Source organism: Delphinus delphis, chromosome 2 (genome assembly GCF_949987515.2).
Source record: "Delphinus delphis chromosome 2, mDelDel1.2, whole genome shotgun sequence".
Taxonomy (NCBI): Eukaryota; Metazoa; Chordata; class Mammalia; order Artiodactyla; family Delphinidae; genus Delphinus; species Delphinus delphis.
This window is the reverse complement of record NC_082684.1, coordinates 146573559-146592212: the sequence shown is the minus strand read 5'-3', so window position 1 is coordinate 146592212 and position 18654 is coordinate 146573559. Positions and strand designations below refer to the sequence as shown.

General features: G+C 40.3%; 1 protein-coding gene across 3 annotated transcripts in view; it reads right to left on the bottom strand.

The window, feature by feature from the left end:
* Positions 1–4476: 4476 nt before the first annotated feature.
* NEDD4 (NEDD4 E3 ubiquitin protein ligase) overlaps positions 4477–18654 on the bottom strand; it is a 174820-nt gene continuing 160642 nt past the window's right edge. For all 3 annotated transcript variants that reach the window (XM_060005929.1, XM_060005925.1, XM_060005926.1), the window contains 5 exons: positions 17113–17172; positions 16920–17027; positions 16168–16264; positions 8307–8379; positions 4477–7623 (listed from right to left, as the gene is read on the bottom strand). In XM_060005929.1, the coding sequence (XP_059861912.1) occupies positions 7521–7623; positions 8307–8379; positions 16168–16264; positions 16920–17027; positions 17113–17172 (441 nt within the window). In that variant the 3' untranslated portion in view covers positions 4477–7520. The remainder of the gene's footprint in view (positions 7624–8306; positions 8380–16167; positions 16265–16919; positions 17028–17112; positions 17173–18654) is intronic.

Here is an 18654-nt window from a genome sequence, read left to right as displayed (position 1 = left end):
TGTTCTGTGATGATCTTCCAAGGTCCTAGATCCAGCGCTTCACACTGGATGCTGGTTGCCAGCGATTCCCACACGTTTGCTTCTGCCCGCATTATATGACGTTCAACGTGGGACACCTTCAGCATCACTGTCTGGGGCAACCTCAGCTCTAAGGAGGAGGTTGCAGGTGTGATTTGGGGATTTGGCTTATCTCCCCATAATCTGCATTAGATCTCTCCCAAGCCATCCCTAGCAAACAGAATCCGTGTGGAGACAGTGTCTTCACAGTGCAAAGATAGCTCCCCTTGCAACCAGACTGCCAACCTTAAGCTCCTGAAAGTCAAATCTGGGATCACCACAGACCGGCTATCTGCAATGTTGCTTCGTTTTTGACATTGGGCTCTCTTGGAGAAATTTCTTCCAAGGCTCTGGAGTTGCCTGGAGGAAGCAAGCTAATTTTGCACCTTCCCAGGTTAGCCACTCAGAGCTGCTTCTTCATTCCCTTTTGGGGTGTCTAAGCATGACCCAGGCCCATTGATTCCAGTGCTGTCCAATATGTAGCGCCAGCCCCCTGTGGCTATTTGAAATGTGGCCGTTCTGAACTGAGATGTGCTGGAAGCATAAAATACACACTGCATATTGAAGACTTAGTATCAGATAATGAAAAACATCATTAATAATTTTATATTAATTACATGTTAAAATGTTAATATTTTAGATATACTTCATTAGATACATTATTACTATTAAGTTCATTTATCTCTTTTTACTCTTTAAAATGTGCCACTAGAAAGTTTAAAACTACATGTCACCTGCATTATATTTCTATTGGACAATGCTGGACTAGACCTTGGCTCAGTCTTAAATGTCTTAATATACCTTCCAAAGGCTTGCAGTATGTGCTATGTGTTCCTTCTTTCCCACCCCTAGCGATGCTTAAATGAGTAATTAGATGTTTTGATGATAACGCCCAAATTCCTATCCACATTGTCCCCAGATGGCAATGAGGGAAAGTATGTAAATTGACTCATAGGGGCAACCACAGATATTCAGAGTTCTGGTAGTAACTGAGTTAACAGAGCTTTCTTTTTTCCCTTCTCACACTTCTTTTGAAGATGCAGACAAGGATAAAACATTACTGAATTCCTTGTAGCTTAAAACCACACAACGTCAACATTTATCCACAAGCATTGCAACATTACAACACATAGCAATACTGAAAAAGCAAAGCAAAGCTAGCTGGCTACTCCTCCTTCATCATTGAGAATTTGGTCATCCCATTGGAGCTATTTCATTGTCTTCAAGTCTGGAAGTTTATCCCTGGGCTAATGCACAGTGACTGAGTATTAACCATGTCATTGATCTGGATCGTGTTTTCAAGTCTAGCATCCATGAAAACCCTGTTTGTTTAAACAGATTATCCTTAGCTAACTCTGCTCATTACCTCTTACTGACTGGAGAGAATATGCTTGAGTTTCTCATTTATAAAATATATGTTAAACAGAAACAACTCTTAGGAAGGTATGGGGTTTGCCTTTATAGTAATTATTTTTCATAAGAGAACTTCGGTCAGGATCTGAACAATGAATTGAGCATCCTCAACAGCCTACAGTTATGGCTTTAGTCTCTGGTTACCTTCCCAAGGCGAACCCTCTGCTCCAGAGTTGCGTGCTCGCTCAGGGCATCCAGAGGCCCTCCCCGCCCCTCCCCTTCTCTCTGGAGACTGAGAGCCAGCAAATGATCAGCAACTCTGGGCTGTGAATGGCTTTCTTTGCTTTCGGCTCTGTTTTGAGTTGCACTCACATCATTATCCTGAACATAACTTCATGGGAAGGAATACCAATCCTTCAAACAAAAGAGCAGCGATGATCTAGTTCTCTTTTATATAATAAGGAAGCTTCTAAGGATGAGTTGAATCTAATTTCAGGCCAATTCAACCTTGATGCCACTGAGAAAACCACAAACCTGAGTGGTGATTCGTGAATTCACAGCTGCTGAAGATGAATCCACCGGCTGATAGTACCATTCATTTATCAGGCTTTTCATTGGTAAAGAATGGAACCCTGAACCACGAACTATAAAATTAGATACATTTAAGTGTTTTTCAAGCCACATCTCCATAACCCTTTGCCACCCTTTACTTTTAGGTTGTGTGGGAGGTGGAATTTCTACAAATGGTCCAAAAGCTCAAGGCCCAAATGCCTGCAATCCGTGACCCCCACGACTGTGTTATGCCTACAGCACAGTCGACTTCAAAAGGGGAGATGATAGAGGTGGGACTAATCAAGTGAGTCCTGGAAAGTGAGAATTTTCTCCACCTGGTGGCAGAGAGGACGGCAAAAGGAGGCATCAGGGAGGTTCTAAGCATGAAAAGGATTGCACACACCATTGCTGGCTTGAAGATGTAACAGCCAAGTGATGGGAAATGTATGTGGCCTGTAGAAGGTTAGACTGGTCCCCAGATGACAGCCAGCAAGCAAATGGGGACCTCAGAACTCTAGCCACAAGGGACTGGATTCTGTCAACAACTGAAGAATCACTGAAGCAGCTAAGAGTTCGGTTGGTTGACACCTTGGTTTTGGCCTGTGAGGCCCTAAGTAGAGAAGCCAGCTGAGCCCATGTGGATTTCTTTTTTGTTAATTTTTAAATTAATTTTATTCAAGTATAGTTGATTTACAGTGTTCTGTTAATTACTGCTAAACAGCAAAGTGATTCAGTTATACATATATATACACTATTTCATATTCTTTTCCATTATGATTCATCATAGGATACTGAATATAGTTTATACAGTAGGACCTTGTCTTTTATCTATTCTATACATGACAGTTTGCATCTGCTAATCCCAAAGTCCCAATCCCTCCCTCCCCCACCTACCCCTTGGCAACCACAAGTCTGTTCTCTATGTCTGTGAGTCTGTTTCTGTTTTGTAGATAAGCCCATTTGTGTCATATTTTAGATTCCATGTGGAGTTAAAGACTGACTGAACTGTGAGATGATAAATGGGTGTTGATTTGAGCTGCTAGCTTTGTGGTCATGGGTTATGCAGCAACAGAAAACGAATACACCTTGGTAATTTGCTGATGGGATTCTACAGCTTTCTTTTTTTTTGTTGTGGTTCATAATCCACTGAGTTTATATGCTGTGTGGCCTCAGGTGTATTACTTGTCCTTTTTGAGCCTATAAAACCTGCCTCACTGAGTTTTTATGCAGATTAAATGGGACCCATGTAACGTGTTTACTGCAGACCCTGGTGCTCCGCAGGATCTCAGTCAAGCTCCTTCTCTGCATGTGTATTTTCACAGTTCCCATCATCCCCCTATACACAGAGCTTCCTGCGTATCACTGCACAGGGCCAGGGATGCTGTAGGTGCTCAATACATGTGCACTGGGTCTATACACAAACAATACTCACATTGTATTTATGTGTTGGAGAATGAACATATTAAAAATGTATACAAAGAAGTCCCTGTTTTCAAGCTGCCTAAGTTTGTAGGCGAGAATTATGTACACCAAACACAGCAATATACGATCCCATTCATGCTACTAGGTACCAACTGCCAGGCCACAGCACCCTTCCACTGCTCCAAGAGGAGGAGTGATTTTGCAAGTGGACATAAGCAGGTGCAGAGAAGTTTTCAGTGATTAAGGGCTGGAGGGAGGCGTGGTTTGGGTGGAGGGCAGGGTGCCTGAGTGCGGTACGATAGAAGGTGAAACTCGTGCATTAAGCTGGGGACAGACCGCATTTCATGCCAACAGGTTTGGGCTTCTTCCTTCTGGCTCTGGGGAGCTTACAGTGCGTTTTTGGCAGAGTAACCTGATCAGATTTGTATATGAGAAAGGAAACACTGGTGTGGGACAGAGGGACCGCATAGGATGGATTGCAGATGAAGAGACTGGCAGAACCGGAACAGGCCGCTAATTTAGCGATATTCTTTAACGCTCAAGAAAAATACACACAAATCTACTGAAGCCCACTATTCACAGTGAGGTCCTGCGATTCTAACACTTAGTATAATATCCTTTATAAAAAGGAGTGTGCCTGCCCTGATGGACAGCAAAGCAAGGACTTCCTGTACGGGGAGGCACGGTGCCGGCTAGCTACCGCCCGAGCTGGTGAGCTCTGGAAGGGTGGAAGCGGGGAAGGCAGGCATCTGGACCCCATAGATTACAACTAGTCTGGATTTTGGCAGAAACAGGGCTGGAACAGCACCTTCCTAGGGCTGACTGGGGGTGAGGGTGTTGGATTCCCTTCTAACTGGGAAACTTCCAGGAGTTCAGAGGAAGGATGAAAAGATACTTACTTCTGAAGTAACACTTGGAATTCCTCTTCTCATAGAAACAATGTTATAAATAGGTTCCATGGCTGGTCTCTGGAATGAACAACAGCAAGTCTGAAATCCAGTCCATTTGTAACTTTATTATTATATTGCTTTCTGTATATTTTACTAACAACCAGATTTTGGGAACAGGACCTGTTTGTAAAATGGAGATTCTCTGTGGTTAAGAGTTTATAATCATGCTAGGTAACCTGCTATCAATTCAAGGTTGTCTTGAGAATTCCATGCGTTGCTGCAGAGAACTAGATCAGGAGCTATTGGCTAAGGATAATGGCTTGGAAACATTTCTATTTGAAAATGAATCACAGTTTCTGTTTTTACTAGAATAGAACTTTATTTGTGGCATCAAGATTTTAAAAAATGGTTTTATATTTTAAAGTATGCAATAAATTTTGATACATTAATCTTGATATCTTTTTCCCATATGAGAAGATTTTAAAAAACAATGTCAAGTGGCTTATAATCCAAACGAATTGTTTAACTTGATAATTCTCTGGAATAATTTCAGCATTATAAATAAAAAATGAAAAGAAATAACCATTTAAATTAGGATGAAATGCATTTGTAGCACAATTTTATGCCTGTTAAAATTTGATTACAGAGAAAATAATAGGCTAAAATTATGTGCTTATAACTCTAAAAAAAACCCGACGTCCTTGCTTTACGTAAATGACCCTATTTTACTTCCAGCCGTAGAATGCATTTGAGAAACTTTGCTATCTGGGATGAGGGGCTGTGTGGCTCGATACAGGTTCCTTTTGGACCATCAGTGCACACCTGGGAGATGATGGTCTGCGGCTGGGGGCTGGTGGGAGTGTCTGGTCTCTTTAACACCCTGTTTTAGCTGAGTCACAGAATCATCCACGTGAATGAATCGGACGAAAGGCAAGCTTTATATTTTCTCAAGCTCTGATATCTGCTGTATTTCACAGAAGCGAGATTTAAACAATCATGTGGTAAAATCTTGTTTTAACAAAAATAGTTTTCACATTCAGTTCTACATAATGAGAACATTCCAAAATGCATTGGCCCATAGTAATATTACTTTGCTCATGTGGAGAAAATGAATTCTGATGGTAAGATCCATGTACAGATAAACATGCATATGTATATCTGTATATATTCAATATCAGAGATGTTTCTACTTCCTTGTCTGTCAGCAGTCATTTTATTTTTAAATGAAGAGATTTTTCTTTGGGAGTGTAGTTCGTGTTCACACCTGATTTGACAAAATCTGATGGTCAGTGCAAAGCACCTTCTGATCGTGTGATACTTTACAAAGCATCTTTCTGGAATTTACAATAATCTTACATGACAATGAGAGTGTGCATGATTATTTTCCTTTGACAGGTGAAGAACCAGGAGCCCGGAGAGGTGAAGTATGCTGCTTCAGTTTAAACATTTGGTAAGAGATAAAATTAGGGCTACACCTGCTGGTCTCCCCTGAATGCTAGTTAGCAAGGTGAAGATTAGACACAGGGTACCTAGATCTGTGAATTACTCTCCCTAAGCTGAGCTGCTGATGTGCTGTTTGGAAAGTGGTTTTGCTTCTGTCACATGGGACATCCCTACTAGGTGCTGAATGGTACCCATCGTGTTAGACCCCAACAAACTTTAACCAAGAGCCAGATGCACTTTTTACAACTCTCAGAGTATGCATATATATATATATGTATGTATTTAAGAAGATTAATAACATATATTTACAATTACCCCTAAATCACGAAGATACCATATTGAGAAACAGCTTTATCTTTTTGCAAGAGCATTTTCTATATAATCATTCCAATGTAGGTATAAAATATATAAATACAGTCTTGGCACACTCATCTTTGCAGGGGCACTGGAACACTTTCCCTTTTGCCTTCTTCTGCTCACCCCGACTGACTTTTGATTGTTTGAAAATTCCTTTACACATCTCTAAATTCCTTGAGGATGGGGACTCAGCTAGATTTCTTTGAAGCTGACGATTCTCACCCCAGGGCCTAGACAGAGCTATGCACATCGCAGGCATTCAGTAAACCTTCACTGAATACATGCACAGGATTTTTATGTACTTCAGTTTGGTTCAAGTCGGGGTCTATCTGTAGCATTTTGCCTAAAGAGTTTTGGATTTATAGCAAAACATTTTCATAGTAAACAGGTTTTTAAAAAAGCATAAGAAATGTGGTAATTTAATACAAATTATGCCTTATAACTATTCTTTGGTTATTTTTAACAAATTATTTGGTTTTTTGATTAAAGTGAAATACTAAAAATATAAAAATGCAACTGCAGAGATTAGCTTAATCTGTAAACATAAGAAACCCTGTAAACATATATTTACTACATAATTGTGCAACTGTAAAGAATGACTAGTAAAGGCAAGTATTATACATTTAACTTAGTTCTTCAAGGCTTATTTAGGAATACTGCTTTGTCAAGCTTTAGTTTGAAGAAGGAATTCTTTTAACTAAACTAACACAGTAAAGAGTGATGACTCTACCAATGAGCCATAAGGATATACAGGCAAGAGGGAGGCGTTAATACCTTAACCCTTCGCAAATTTGAATTTGCTTCACGTCTTATGAACCACCTTGCTTAGTAAAACCGCATATTAACAAAAGCCAAATGCTTTTTAAAATGAAGTAAGCAGCTTTTTGCAAGTGAATCAGTTGACTAAAAATATAGGTAACATACTTTCTAAGATTTTTCCAAAAATCTGGGCAGTAATGTGCAGTAGGCAGGTCTACAAAATAATAACTAGCTGCAGGCAGCACTGACTATATTGTAGTGTACTCAATATTAAAGTTTTTTCCCCCAATTTCCGTTTCCTTCTCAAAAAGCATCAAACTTTTCACACATGACACTTATCACAAATATTTCACAGTTATAATTTCAGTAGTTTAAGAAACTGCCTGGCAAATACTGTAAAAGAGGTAAATGTCAAGGACAACACTCACGATTTCAGGCACACAGGACTTTTATACTAGAGGGTGAACTCAAGATAGAACAAAACAACTGCGTAAAAGCAACACCTTATATAAGTGAATGAAATAATGGAAAAGTTGTCATACTATTTCTTCTAATTCTTTGACATGATTTTCTCCAATATCTGGGAAGCATCAATGGCCAAGGGTTAGAAGTTCCCCGGAAAATTTTAAGTCAAGATTTTGCTTATAAAAGAGCGGCAGTAAAACACCATAGATGGTTACTTGTAATCTAATCGACGCCATCAAAACCCTGAGTGTTCTCAATGGCCATCTGAAGTTTATCCCATAATTCTTCAAAGGACTCATACGGTGGCAAGTCCAAGCGATTAAAGCTGAAAGGACAGAGAGGGGCTGGTTATTGCAGACACTGACAAAGCGAGTTCCCAGGGCAAACTGTTCATGGTGCAGCTATGCGCGCTATGTTTCAACCACACGAAAAGACCTTTTCTCCTCAGGGAGAAGGAATGTTTAGGATTGGACTCTAGGTGTGGACTCTCCCCAGGAATTCTTGGTGGTGACCTCTCACCTCCACCCTGATCTCCAAACGTCTGGGCTCCTGTCATTGGAACCTTCAAAATGGAATGTTCTAGTCCTTCTTGGGATGGATCATCATTCACGTGATGGAAGCAAGATATGGTCAACAGTTTACCTTTTTTTTTTTGGCTGTACCGTGTGGCATCTGGGATCTTAGTTCCCTGACCAGGGATCGAACCCGTGCCCCCTACAGTGGAAGCACCGAATCTTAACAACTGGACCGCCAGGGATGTCCCCGGGTCAGAAGTTTAGATGGGTCTCTCCAGTGTTCAGCTGCCTGGTCTTCAGGCCTGCCCAGTAAAGAAACAGCTGTTCCTGGGTTGGTGTGGCTGATTCCCGGCCCTCCTCCTCTCCTCTCCCCCCTCCCCCTCCATATCTGCCACCAACACAGCACAGAGGGAACTAGACCTTCCATACTCAGACTGTAAGAGGACCTTCTGTCCCTGAGGACTTGTTCTCTAGGGTCAGAGAAACTGCTTACCATGTATGAGCTCTTGGCAACTTCTCAGGGGTGCCCCACTGCTCAACTGTAAATGACTGTGGTCCGTTTGAGCCTACAAGGAAGAAGAGTTGCTTTGGTTTCAATTTGTCTTACAGGAATTTCTGGGCATTTCACAACTCGCTTTTGCTAATGTAGAACTTAAACACACAGAGAACATCTAGTTGCTTTAAACTCAGAAGAAATAATGTTGTCCTGGGCCTGATGACTTTACTGTCCAGCCATGAAATGAGGTCTCCTCTTCTATCAGTGCATTTGGGACCACAGTATCCCTCTGCCCTGGGGCAGGGGGTGGCGGTGGTGTGTCTGACGGGGCTTTTGCTGTTTCCTAGCCCTGCATTTCCATATACCACCTCTGTCATAGGTACACAGAAAATGTGTGTTTTTGAGTCCCACTGAAAACAGCTTTTTCTGATTATTTTTTCTCCATTGCTTTATTTTTTTTGCAGTGAGATTATATAATGAAAGATGCAAAAATAACCTGAAATTCCACCATTAAATCTGAGTAAACATCCTATCATGAATCTTTTTGTGCATGTGCATCTATATAGGATTTTATGTGCATGGGATCATGTTATACATGCTACATTTTCCTCTCATTATGGACATTCTTAGAAACTTTTTTTTTCCTTTGGAGTTTTCGCTTAGCTCTTCCTTCTCCAATTCTCAAATTCCTCCAACCTCCCAGGTCATCAATGCTGACAACATGATGAGACACCTTCCATACTTCTCTGATGTCTTAGAGTCATATCCAAATATGTGTGTGTGAGGATAATTGTCAGAAGCAGCACTAAAAATACCTAAATTTTCCATATTACTCTTTTCTCAAAAAGCATTGCTTTTCACACATCATCCATCACAATTATCCATACAGGTAAAATTTCAGTACTTTTGTCATTGTGTTTTCCATAGCATGGAATTATATTTCCTTTCCTCTTGATTCTCTCACCTAAACAATCCATCTGGAAAACTTCCTGTAAGTCAACCAATATCACTGTAACATACTTTTGCGTGGAAGTTCGCACTTGGCTTCCGGAGGCACCCCTTTCCCCTTCGCGAGTAAAGCCTGGGTACAGAATGTCACCATCCTTTGCCTGACCTCACCAAACAAGCCTTCTGACGGGTCTCCCATCATCTAGCTTTCTCCTGGCTTCAGTCCATCTTCTCCAGGATGACCCAGGATCTTGGTGCTCTGGCCAGGTGTCAGGCCTGAGCCTCTGAGGTGGGAGAGCTGAGTTCAGGACATTGGTCCACAAGAGACCTCCCAGCCCCTCATAATATCAGTTGGTGAGAGCTCTCCCAGAGATCTCTATCTCAACGCTAAGACCCAGCTCCCCTGGACAACCAGCAAGCTACAGTGCTGGACACCCCATGTCAAACAACTAGCAAGACAGGAACACAACCCCACCCATTACCAGAGAGGCTGCCTAAAATCATAATAAGTTCACAGGCACCCCAAAACACACCACTGGATGTGGTCCTGCCCACCAGAAAGACAAGATCCAGCCTCAACCATCAGAACACAGGCACCAGTCCCCTCCACCAGGAAGCCTACACAACCCACTGAACCAACATACCCACTGATGTCAGACACCAAAAACAACGGGAACTATGAACCTGCAGCCTGTGAACCCCAAACACAGTTAAGCAAAATGAGAAGACAGAGAAATACACAGCAGATGAAGGAGCAAGGTAAAAACCTAACAGACCAAACAAATGAAGAGGAAATAGGCATCTACCCAAAAAAGAATTCAGAGTAATGAAAGTAAATATGATCCAAAGTCTTGGGAATAGAATAGAGAAAATATAAGAAACGTTTAACAAGGACCTAGAAGAACTAAAGAGCAAACAAACACTTATGAACAACACAATAAATGAAATGAAATGAAAAATTCTCTAGAAGGAATCAATAGCAGAATAACTGAGGTAGAAGAAAGGATAAGTGACCTGGAAGATAAAATAGTGGAAATAACTACCGCAGAGCAGAATAAAGAAAAAAGAATGAAAAGAATTGAGGACAGTCTCAGAGACCTCTGGGACAACATTAAACGCACCAACATTTGAAATACAGGGGTCACAGAAGAAGAAGAGAAAAAGAAAGGGACTGAGAAAGTATTTGAAGAGATTATAGTTGAGAACATTGCTAATATGGGAAAGGAAATAGTCAAGTCCAGGAAGCGCAGAGAGTCCCATACAAGATAAATCCAAGGAGAAACATGCCAAGACACATATTAATCAAACTATTAAAACTTAAACACAAAGAAAACGTATTAAAAGCAGCAAGGGAAAAGCAACAAATAATATACAGGGGAATCCCCATAAGGTTAACAGCTGATCCTTCAGCAGAAACTCTGCAAGCCAGAAGGGTGTGGCAGGACATATTTAAAGTGATGAAAGGGAAAAGCCTACAACCAAGATTACTCTACCCAGCAAGGATCTCATTCAGATTCGATGGAGAAATTAAAACCTTTACAGACAAGCAAAAGCTAAGAGAATTCAGCACTACAACAAATGCTAAAGGAACTTCTCTAGGCAGGAAACACAAGAGAAGGAAAAGACTACAATAACAAACCCAAAACAATTAAGAAAATGGTAATAGGAACATACATATCAATAATTCCCTTAAATGTAAATGGATTAAATGCTCCAACCAAAAGACAAAGACTGGCTGAATGGATACAAAAACAAGACCCGTATACATGCTGCCTACAAAAGACCCACTTCAGACATATGGACATGTACAGACTGACAGTGAGGGGATGGAAAAAAAGATATTCCATGCAAATGGAAATAAAAAGAAAGCTGAAGTAGCAATTCTCATATCAGACAGAATAGACTTTAAAATAAAGACTATTACAAGAGACAAAGAAGGACACTACATAATGATGAAGGGATCAATCCAAGAAGATAATATAACAATTGTAAATATTTATGCACCCAACATAGGAGCACTTCAATACACAGGGCAAATGCTAACAACCATAAAAGGGGAAATTGACAGTAACACAATAATAGTAGGGGACTTTAACACCCCACTTTCACCAATGGACAGATCATCCAAAATGAAAATAAATAAGGAAACACAAGCTTCAAATGACACATTAAACAAGATGGACTTAATTGATATTTATAGGACATCCCACCCCAAAACAACAGAATACACTTTCTTCTCAAGCACTCATGGAATATTCTTCAGGATAGATCATATCTTGGGTCACAAATCAAGCCTTGGTAAATTTAAGAAAATTGAAATTGTATCAAGTATCTTTTCCGACCACAACACTATAGGACTAGATATCAATTACAGGAAAAAAATGGTAAAAAATACAAATACATGGAGACTAATCAATACTCTACTAAATAACCAAGAGATCACTGAAGAAATAAAAAAAATCTATAAACAAATGACAATGAAAACACGACAACCCAAAACCTATGGGATGCAGCAAAAGCAGTTCTAAGAGGGAAGTTTAGAGCCATAAAATCCTACCTCAAGAAACAAGAAAAATCTCAAATAAACAACCTAACCTTACACCTAAAGCAGTTAGAGAAAGAAGAACAAAAAAACCCCCAAAGTTAGAAGAAGGAAAGAAATCATAAAGACCAGATCAGAAATAAATGAAAAAGAAATGAAGGAAACAATAGCAAAGATCAATAAAACTAAAAGCTGGTTCTTTGAGAAGATAAACAAAATTGACACAGAATTAGAAATGAAAGAGGAGAAGTAACAACTGACACTGCAGAAATACAAAGGATCATGGGAGATTACAACAAGCAAGTACATGCCAATAAAATGCACAACCTGGAAGAAATTGGCAAATTTTTAGAAAAGCACAACCTTTTGAGACTGAACCAGGAAGAAATAGAAACAGACCAATCACAAGCAATGAAATTGAAACTGTGATTAAAAATTTTCCAACAAACAAAAGCCCAGGACCAGAGGGCTTCACAGGTGAATTCTATCAAACATTTAGAGAAGAGCTAACACCCATCCTTCTCAAACTCTTACAAAAAATTGCAGAGGAAGGAACACTCCCAAACTCATTCTATGAGCCCACCGTCTCCCTGACACCAAAACCAGACAAAGATACTCAAAAAAAGAAAATTACAGACCAGGATCACTGATGAATATAGATGCAAAAATCCTCAACAAAATACTAGCAAACAGAATCCAACAACACATTAAAAGTTGATACACCATGATCAAGTGGGGTTTATCCCAGGGATGCAAGGACTTTTCCATATATGCAAATCAATCAGTGTGATACATCATAATAACAAATTGAAGGATAAAAACCATATGATCATCTCAATAGATGCAGAGAAAGCTTTTGAAAAATTCAACACCGATTTATGATAAAAACTCTCCAGAAAGTGGGCATAGAGGGAACCTACCTCAACATAATAAAGGCCATATATGACAAACCCACAGCAAACATCATTCTAAATGGTGAAAAACTGAAAGCATTTCCTCTAAGATCAGGAACAAGACAAGGATGTCCACTCTTGCCACTATTATTCGACATAGTTTTGGAAGTCCTAGCCACGGCAATAAGAGGAGAAAAAGAAATAAAAGGAATACAAATTGAAAAAGAAGAAGTGAAACTGTCACTGTTTGCAGATGACATGATACTATACATAGAGAATCCTAAAGATGCCACCAGAAAACTACTAGAGGTAATCAATGAATGTGGTAAAGTTGCAGGATACAAAATTAATGCACAGAAATCTCTTGCATTCCTATACACTAATGATGAAAAATCTGAAAGAGAAATCAAGGAAACACTCCCATTTACCATTGCAACAAAAAGAATAAAATACCTAGGAATAAACCTACCTAAGGAGACAAAAGACCTGTACGCAGAAAACTGTAAGACACTGATGAAAGAAATTAAAGATGATAAAAACAGATGGTGAGATATACCATGTTCTTGGATGGGAAGAGTCAACATTGTGAAAATGACTCTACTATCCAAAGCAATGTACAAATTCAGTGCAATCTCTATCAAACTACCAATGGCATTTTTCAGAGAACTAGAACAAAAAATTTCACAATCTGTATTGAAACACAAAAGACGCCGAATAGCCAAAGCAATCCTGAGAAAGAAAACAGAGCTGGAGGAATTAGGCTCCCTGACTTCAGACTATACTACAAAGCTACAGTAATCAAGACCGTATGGTACTGACACAAAACAGAAATACAGATGAATGGAACAGGATAGAAAGTCCAGAGATAAACCCACACACATATGGTCACCTTATTTTTCATAAAGGAGGCAAGAGTATACAACGGAGAAAAGACAGCCTCTTCAATAAGTGGTGCTGGGAAAACTGGACAGCTACATATAAAAGAATGAAATTAGAACACTCCCTAACATCATATACAATAATAAACTCAAAATGGATTAAAGACCTAAATTTAAGGCCAGACACTATAAAACTCTTAGAGGAAAACATAGGCAGAACACTCTATGACATAAATCACAGCAAGACCCTTTTTGACCCACCTCCTGGGGAGAAGGAAATAAAAACAAAAATAAACAAATGGGACCTAATGAAACTTAAAAGCTTTTGCACAGCAAAGGAAACAAGATGAAAAGACAACCCTCAGAATGGGAGAAAATATTTGCAAACGAAGCAACTGACAAAGAATTAATCTCCAAAATATACAAGCAGCTCATGTAGCTCAATATCAAAAAAACAAACAACCCAATCCAAAAATGGGCAGAAGACCTAAATAGACATTTCTCCAGAGAAGATATACAGATTGCCAACAAACACATGAAAGGATGCTCAACATCACTAATCATTACAGAAATGCAAATCAAAACTACAATGAGGTATCACCTCACACTGGTCAGAATGGCCATCATCAAAAAGTGTACAAACAATAAATGCTGGAGAGGGTGTGGAAAAAAGGAAACCCCCTTGCACTGTTGGTGGTAATGTAAATTGATACAGCTACTATGGAGAACAGTATGGAAGTTCCTTAAAAAACTAAAAATAGAACTACCATATGACCCAGCAATCCCACTACTGGGCATTTACCCTGAGAAAACCATAATTCAAAAAGAGTCATGGGCTTCCCTGGTGGCGCAGTGGTTGAGAGTCCGCCTGCCGATGCAGGGGACACGGCTTTGTGCCCCGGTCCGGGAAGATTCCCACATGCCGCGGAGCGGCTGGGACCGTGAGCCATGGCCGCTGAGACTGCACGTCCGGAGCCTGTGCTCCGCAATGGGAGGAGCCACAGCAGTGAGGGGCCCGCGTACCGCAAAAACAAACAAACAAACAAAAACAAGAGTCATGTACCACAATGTTCAATGCAGCACTATTTACCATAGCCATGACACGGAAACAACCTAAGTGTCCATCGACAGATGAATGGATAAAGAAGATGTGGCACATATATACAATGGAATATTACTCAGCTATAAAAAGAAACGAAATTGATTTGTAGTGAGGTGGATGGACCTAGAGTCTATCATACAGAGTGAAGTAAGTCAGAAAGAGGAAAACAAATACTGTATGCTAACACATATACATGGAATCTAAAAAAAAAAAAAAAAAGGTTCTGAAGAACCTAGAGGCAGGACAGGAATAAAACTGCAGACGTAGAGAATGGACTTGAGGACATGGGGAAGGGAAAGGGTAAGCTGGGACGAAGTGAGAGAGTGGCATGGACATATATACACTACCAAATGTAAAATAGATAGGTAGTTGGAAGCAGCCGCACAGCACAGGGAGATCAGCTCAGTGCTCTGACCACCTAGAGGGGTGGGATAGGGAGGGTGGGAGGGAGACACAAAAGGGAGGGGATATGGGGATATATGTATACGTATACCTGATTCACTTTGTGATACAGCAGAAATTAACACACCATTATAAAGGAATTATACTCCAATAAAGATGTTAAAAAAATGTAACGTACTTTTTATTGGCTAGATAATACTGCACTGCAATATTAACATTCTGAAGCAACTTCTACTTCTTTTGTAAACCCTTAAGAATTTGAATTTATAGTCTAACACTAATAACTCTGGACCTGTGTGTGGGATATCTCCCCCAAATTCCAAAAAATTCATTATATCAGTTGACGGCTGTAGGCCTGGGCTGCATAAAAGAGGGCACTGGATCTAGAGATGGAAGGGGTGTTTGCCCTGCTTAACTGGATTTGTCTTTCCAATGAGCACATTGGTGAGCAGCAAAGCTCTTGTCTCAGCCTTCCTACTGGGAGTGGTTACTCTAGGTGGAGAAGTGGCAACTGCTTGACAGGTTCTGCAAACAGATATAAATGAAGCTTAACAAGGAAACCAGGTTGACCAAGGAGGGGACAGTAGGGCTCCAATCTTGGCTCTACTTTCTCTGAAAGATTTGTTCTTCTTGGTATCTTTAAAAGCAAGTAAATGTCATTCCAATAAACAGAATATTTAACTTCATTTAGTCCGTTCTTTCCCCCAAATGTACTCTACTACGATACTCTCTGTGTTTTGTTGTACGCTTATTAACACCCTGTGGAACTTTACACGCTGCCTGCCCTAAACCATCACACTACAGGCAATGCTTTTTCTGCAATGGAATGCAGGGTGGGAATCAAATTTAAAATTCAAGAACGGGAAGTAACTTGAGTCACTTCATGTTTGCAGTTTTCTCCTTTGCTATCTGATTAGAAGGTGTACATCTATTTTGACCTACTTCAGTGTATCGAATTATAATCATTTTAAAATCTTAATTTTTAAAATTAAGCTAAATATTTGTATAAATGATAGAAGCCTGAAGACTAGTCAGCCATGAAAAAGACAACTGCCATAAGCTCCATCTTTTAATGATCGATGGAAATCCTTACCATACAGTTCAGCAAATCCATTCATAGGCACACGGGATGTGCCAGTGACAAACTGAAGTAATCGTATTCTTTTTTCTGAGTCCATCATTAAAACAGCCTGCAAGAGATAAAAGCAGCACTTAGGAACATCACTGGGAAAAAACGGTAACAAAACTATCCTGAAAAATATGCTATCAGAAGTTAGTTAGAGCATTAATGATCACTTATGAAATTTGCATGTTTCTTTTAGTTCAAGTTGTGCTTATGGGTGGTTCACAAAGTTCTTGAAACTTCATTTCCAAGGCTACATGGTAACTCTTTAGAATGGGATTATAGCCTAATAAAGTGACAACATTTCCTCTCAGATGTGACTCACGGCTTTTAAAAAATTGTTATTTACTGGTATTATTGAGTAGCATACACATTTCTGTACAAGATGGAAAATCACATTCCAAGGAGCCATGCAGGAGTCCCAGAGAATACACTGCAGGTTAGTACAAGTTCCCTTGAAGAGTCCCAACTTTAGTAAGGAATCAAGTGCTTATCTCAGCTGTCACTGCCGCTTACAACATGCTGCACATTTTACGCATCTAAAAATATGCATGGAGGTTGGAACCATATTCCAGAAGGTAAACGTATACAGTACAACATCAAAGATAATTTTGGCAGGGCTATATATATTTTTTGTCGTATCCCTATGTGATCCACTAGTATAGTTAGATATGACTGAATCTACTGAAGAGTAATTTATGAAAATAGAAGCTTTCCATTACCTTCCAAAACCACTGGATGACTTGATGATTTACACTGTAGCCATTTTTGTACTTTGTGTGTTCTCTCCAGTCATTCACATCGACATCTCCCAAGCCACACATCAGAAGCTACGTAATAAGAAATGTCAAACTGTAGACATGAAAAATAATGGGAACAAAAGTCCTGTTTTAAGATATGAACAATATTTCTTACCTCTAGTTCATTTTCATCAAAAATTTTGATGAGATCCTGTGGTATCAGTTCAAAAAATCCCTAGTAGAAAGAATATATTTAAAATCCAGGTCAGTGGGGTCAATGGACAATCCCATACTTCGTCTTCTTCCACTATACATTCATGGGCTCTTAACTGACATTTCAGTGTTGGCAAGAAAGGATACATGTCTGTTCTCTCACTGATTCCTCAAAGTGGCTATTTTAAAACTTCCCCACAATTTTTAAGCCTCCTCCTCCTCCATGTCACCCCTTCTTTACAGCAGGTAATTTCTACTTGAGAGAGAAAATAGAGGCAATTCTGCAGGATGGAATTCCCTCAACCTTCTGCATCCCCACATACCAACCAGCACCAACATCCACGAGGGCCTCCTCCCCACTGCTGTGGAGAGAGGGACCATTTCCTCTCTGTGCTTCATCTGCTTCCTCAAGGATGTCATCACTAAACCTTTATGAGCTCACTCTTGATGCATCTAAATTTGTTCAAGCCTTATCTACCTTAAAAACAAAACAAGAGAGCAAGCCCCTCTTTCTGCTCTCCACACTCTGGACAGTGTTACTATGCATTTCCAAACCCCCTCGCTCACCCCCATCTATCCCTCAACCACTGCAATCTGACCTCTTCATCAATGCTTCCCTGAAGGTGTCCTGGAGAAACTCAAAGACAGCTCTGCAGCTACATCTACTACATGCTTTTTAGTTCCCTATCTTATTTGACTTCTCTGCACTACGATATTGTTGACAACACCTTTGTTCTTGAAACTCTGCTGTTGATGGTTTTCCTCCTATGTCTGTCTGCCTTTGCTGATTTCCTTTGATGTCTCCGTTTCTCCTGTCCATTCCTTAAATGTTGGTGTTCCCACATCCCCACGTGTGGCCATCCACTCTCACCGTTCTTACTGTTCTTTTGAATTTTCCATCTTGTCTAGTCCACACCTCCACTACACACATGCAGAGGACCCCCAGATCTCTATCCTTTAAATCACCCTAAGCTATAGATCTCCCTTCCTGAGAGCCACTCACGTGCCCACACAGCTTTCTTCCCACTGCCCTTACCATTTCTCCCCGGGATTACTGCAGCACTTTCCAACTAGCCTCTGCGGCTCGTCTTGCCCTCTCTAGCTCATTACATACCACTTCCAGAATGATCTGACCAAAATGTATCAATACATTGAATCCTGGTGTTCTATTGTTAATAGCCTTTAATGCCACCTTCTTCCCTCACTGGACTTCAGAGAAAACTCTGAACAAACAGGGCCCCCATCATCTGGTTCTTCCCATCTCTCCAGGCTTAATTTCACCTCTTGCATCCTCTTATCCAGTACAGCAATGGCTTGTATTCTCTCTAACGTGTGCCCAGTCTGTCTTACTGCCACACTTCACAGGTGCTGCTCCCTCTGCTTAGAATTGCATTTCCCCTTCCTTTGTGGCTGGCCGATCCCTCGAGCCCTCCCCTCCCCTGCCTCCACCTCTCTCTGCTCTGGTTTCTACCTCTCTTCTCTGCTCACCTAGTACTGCAGGCTT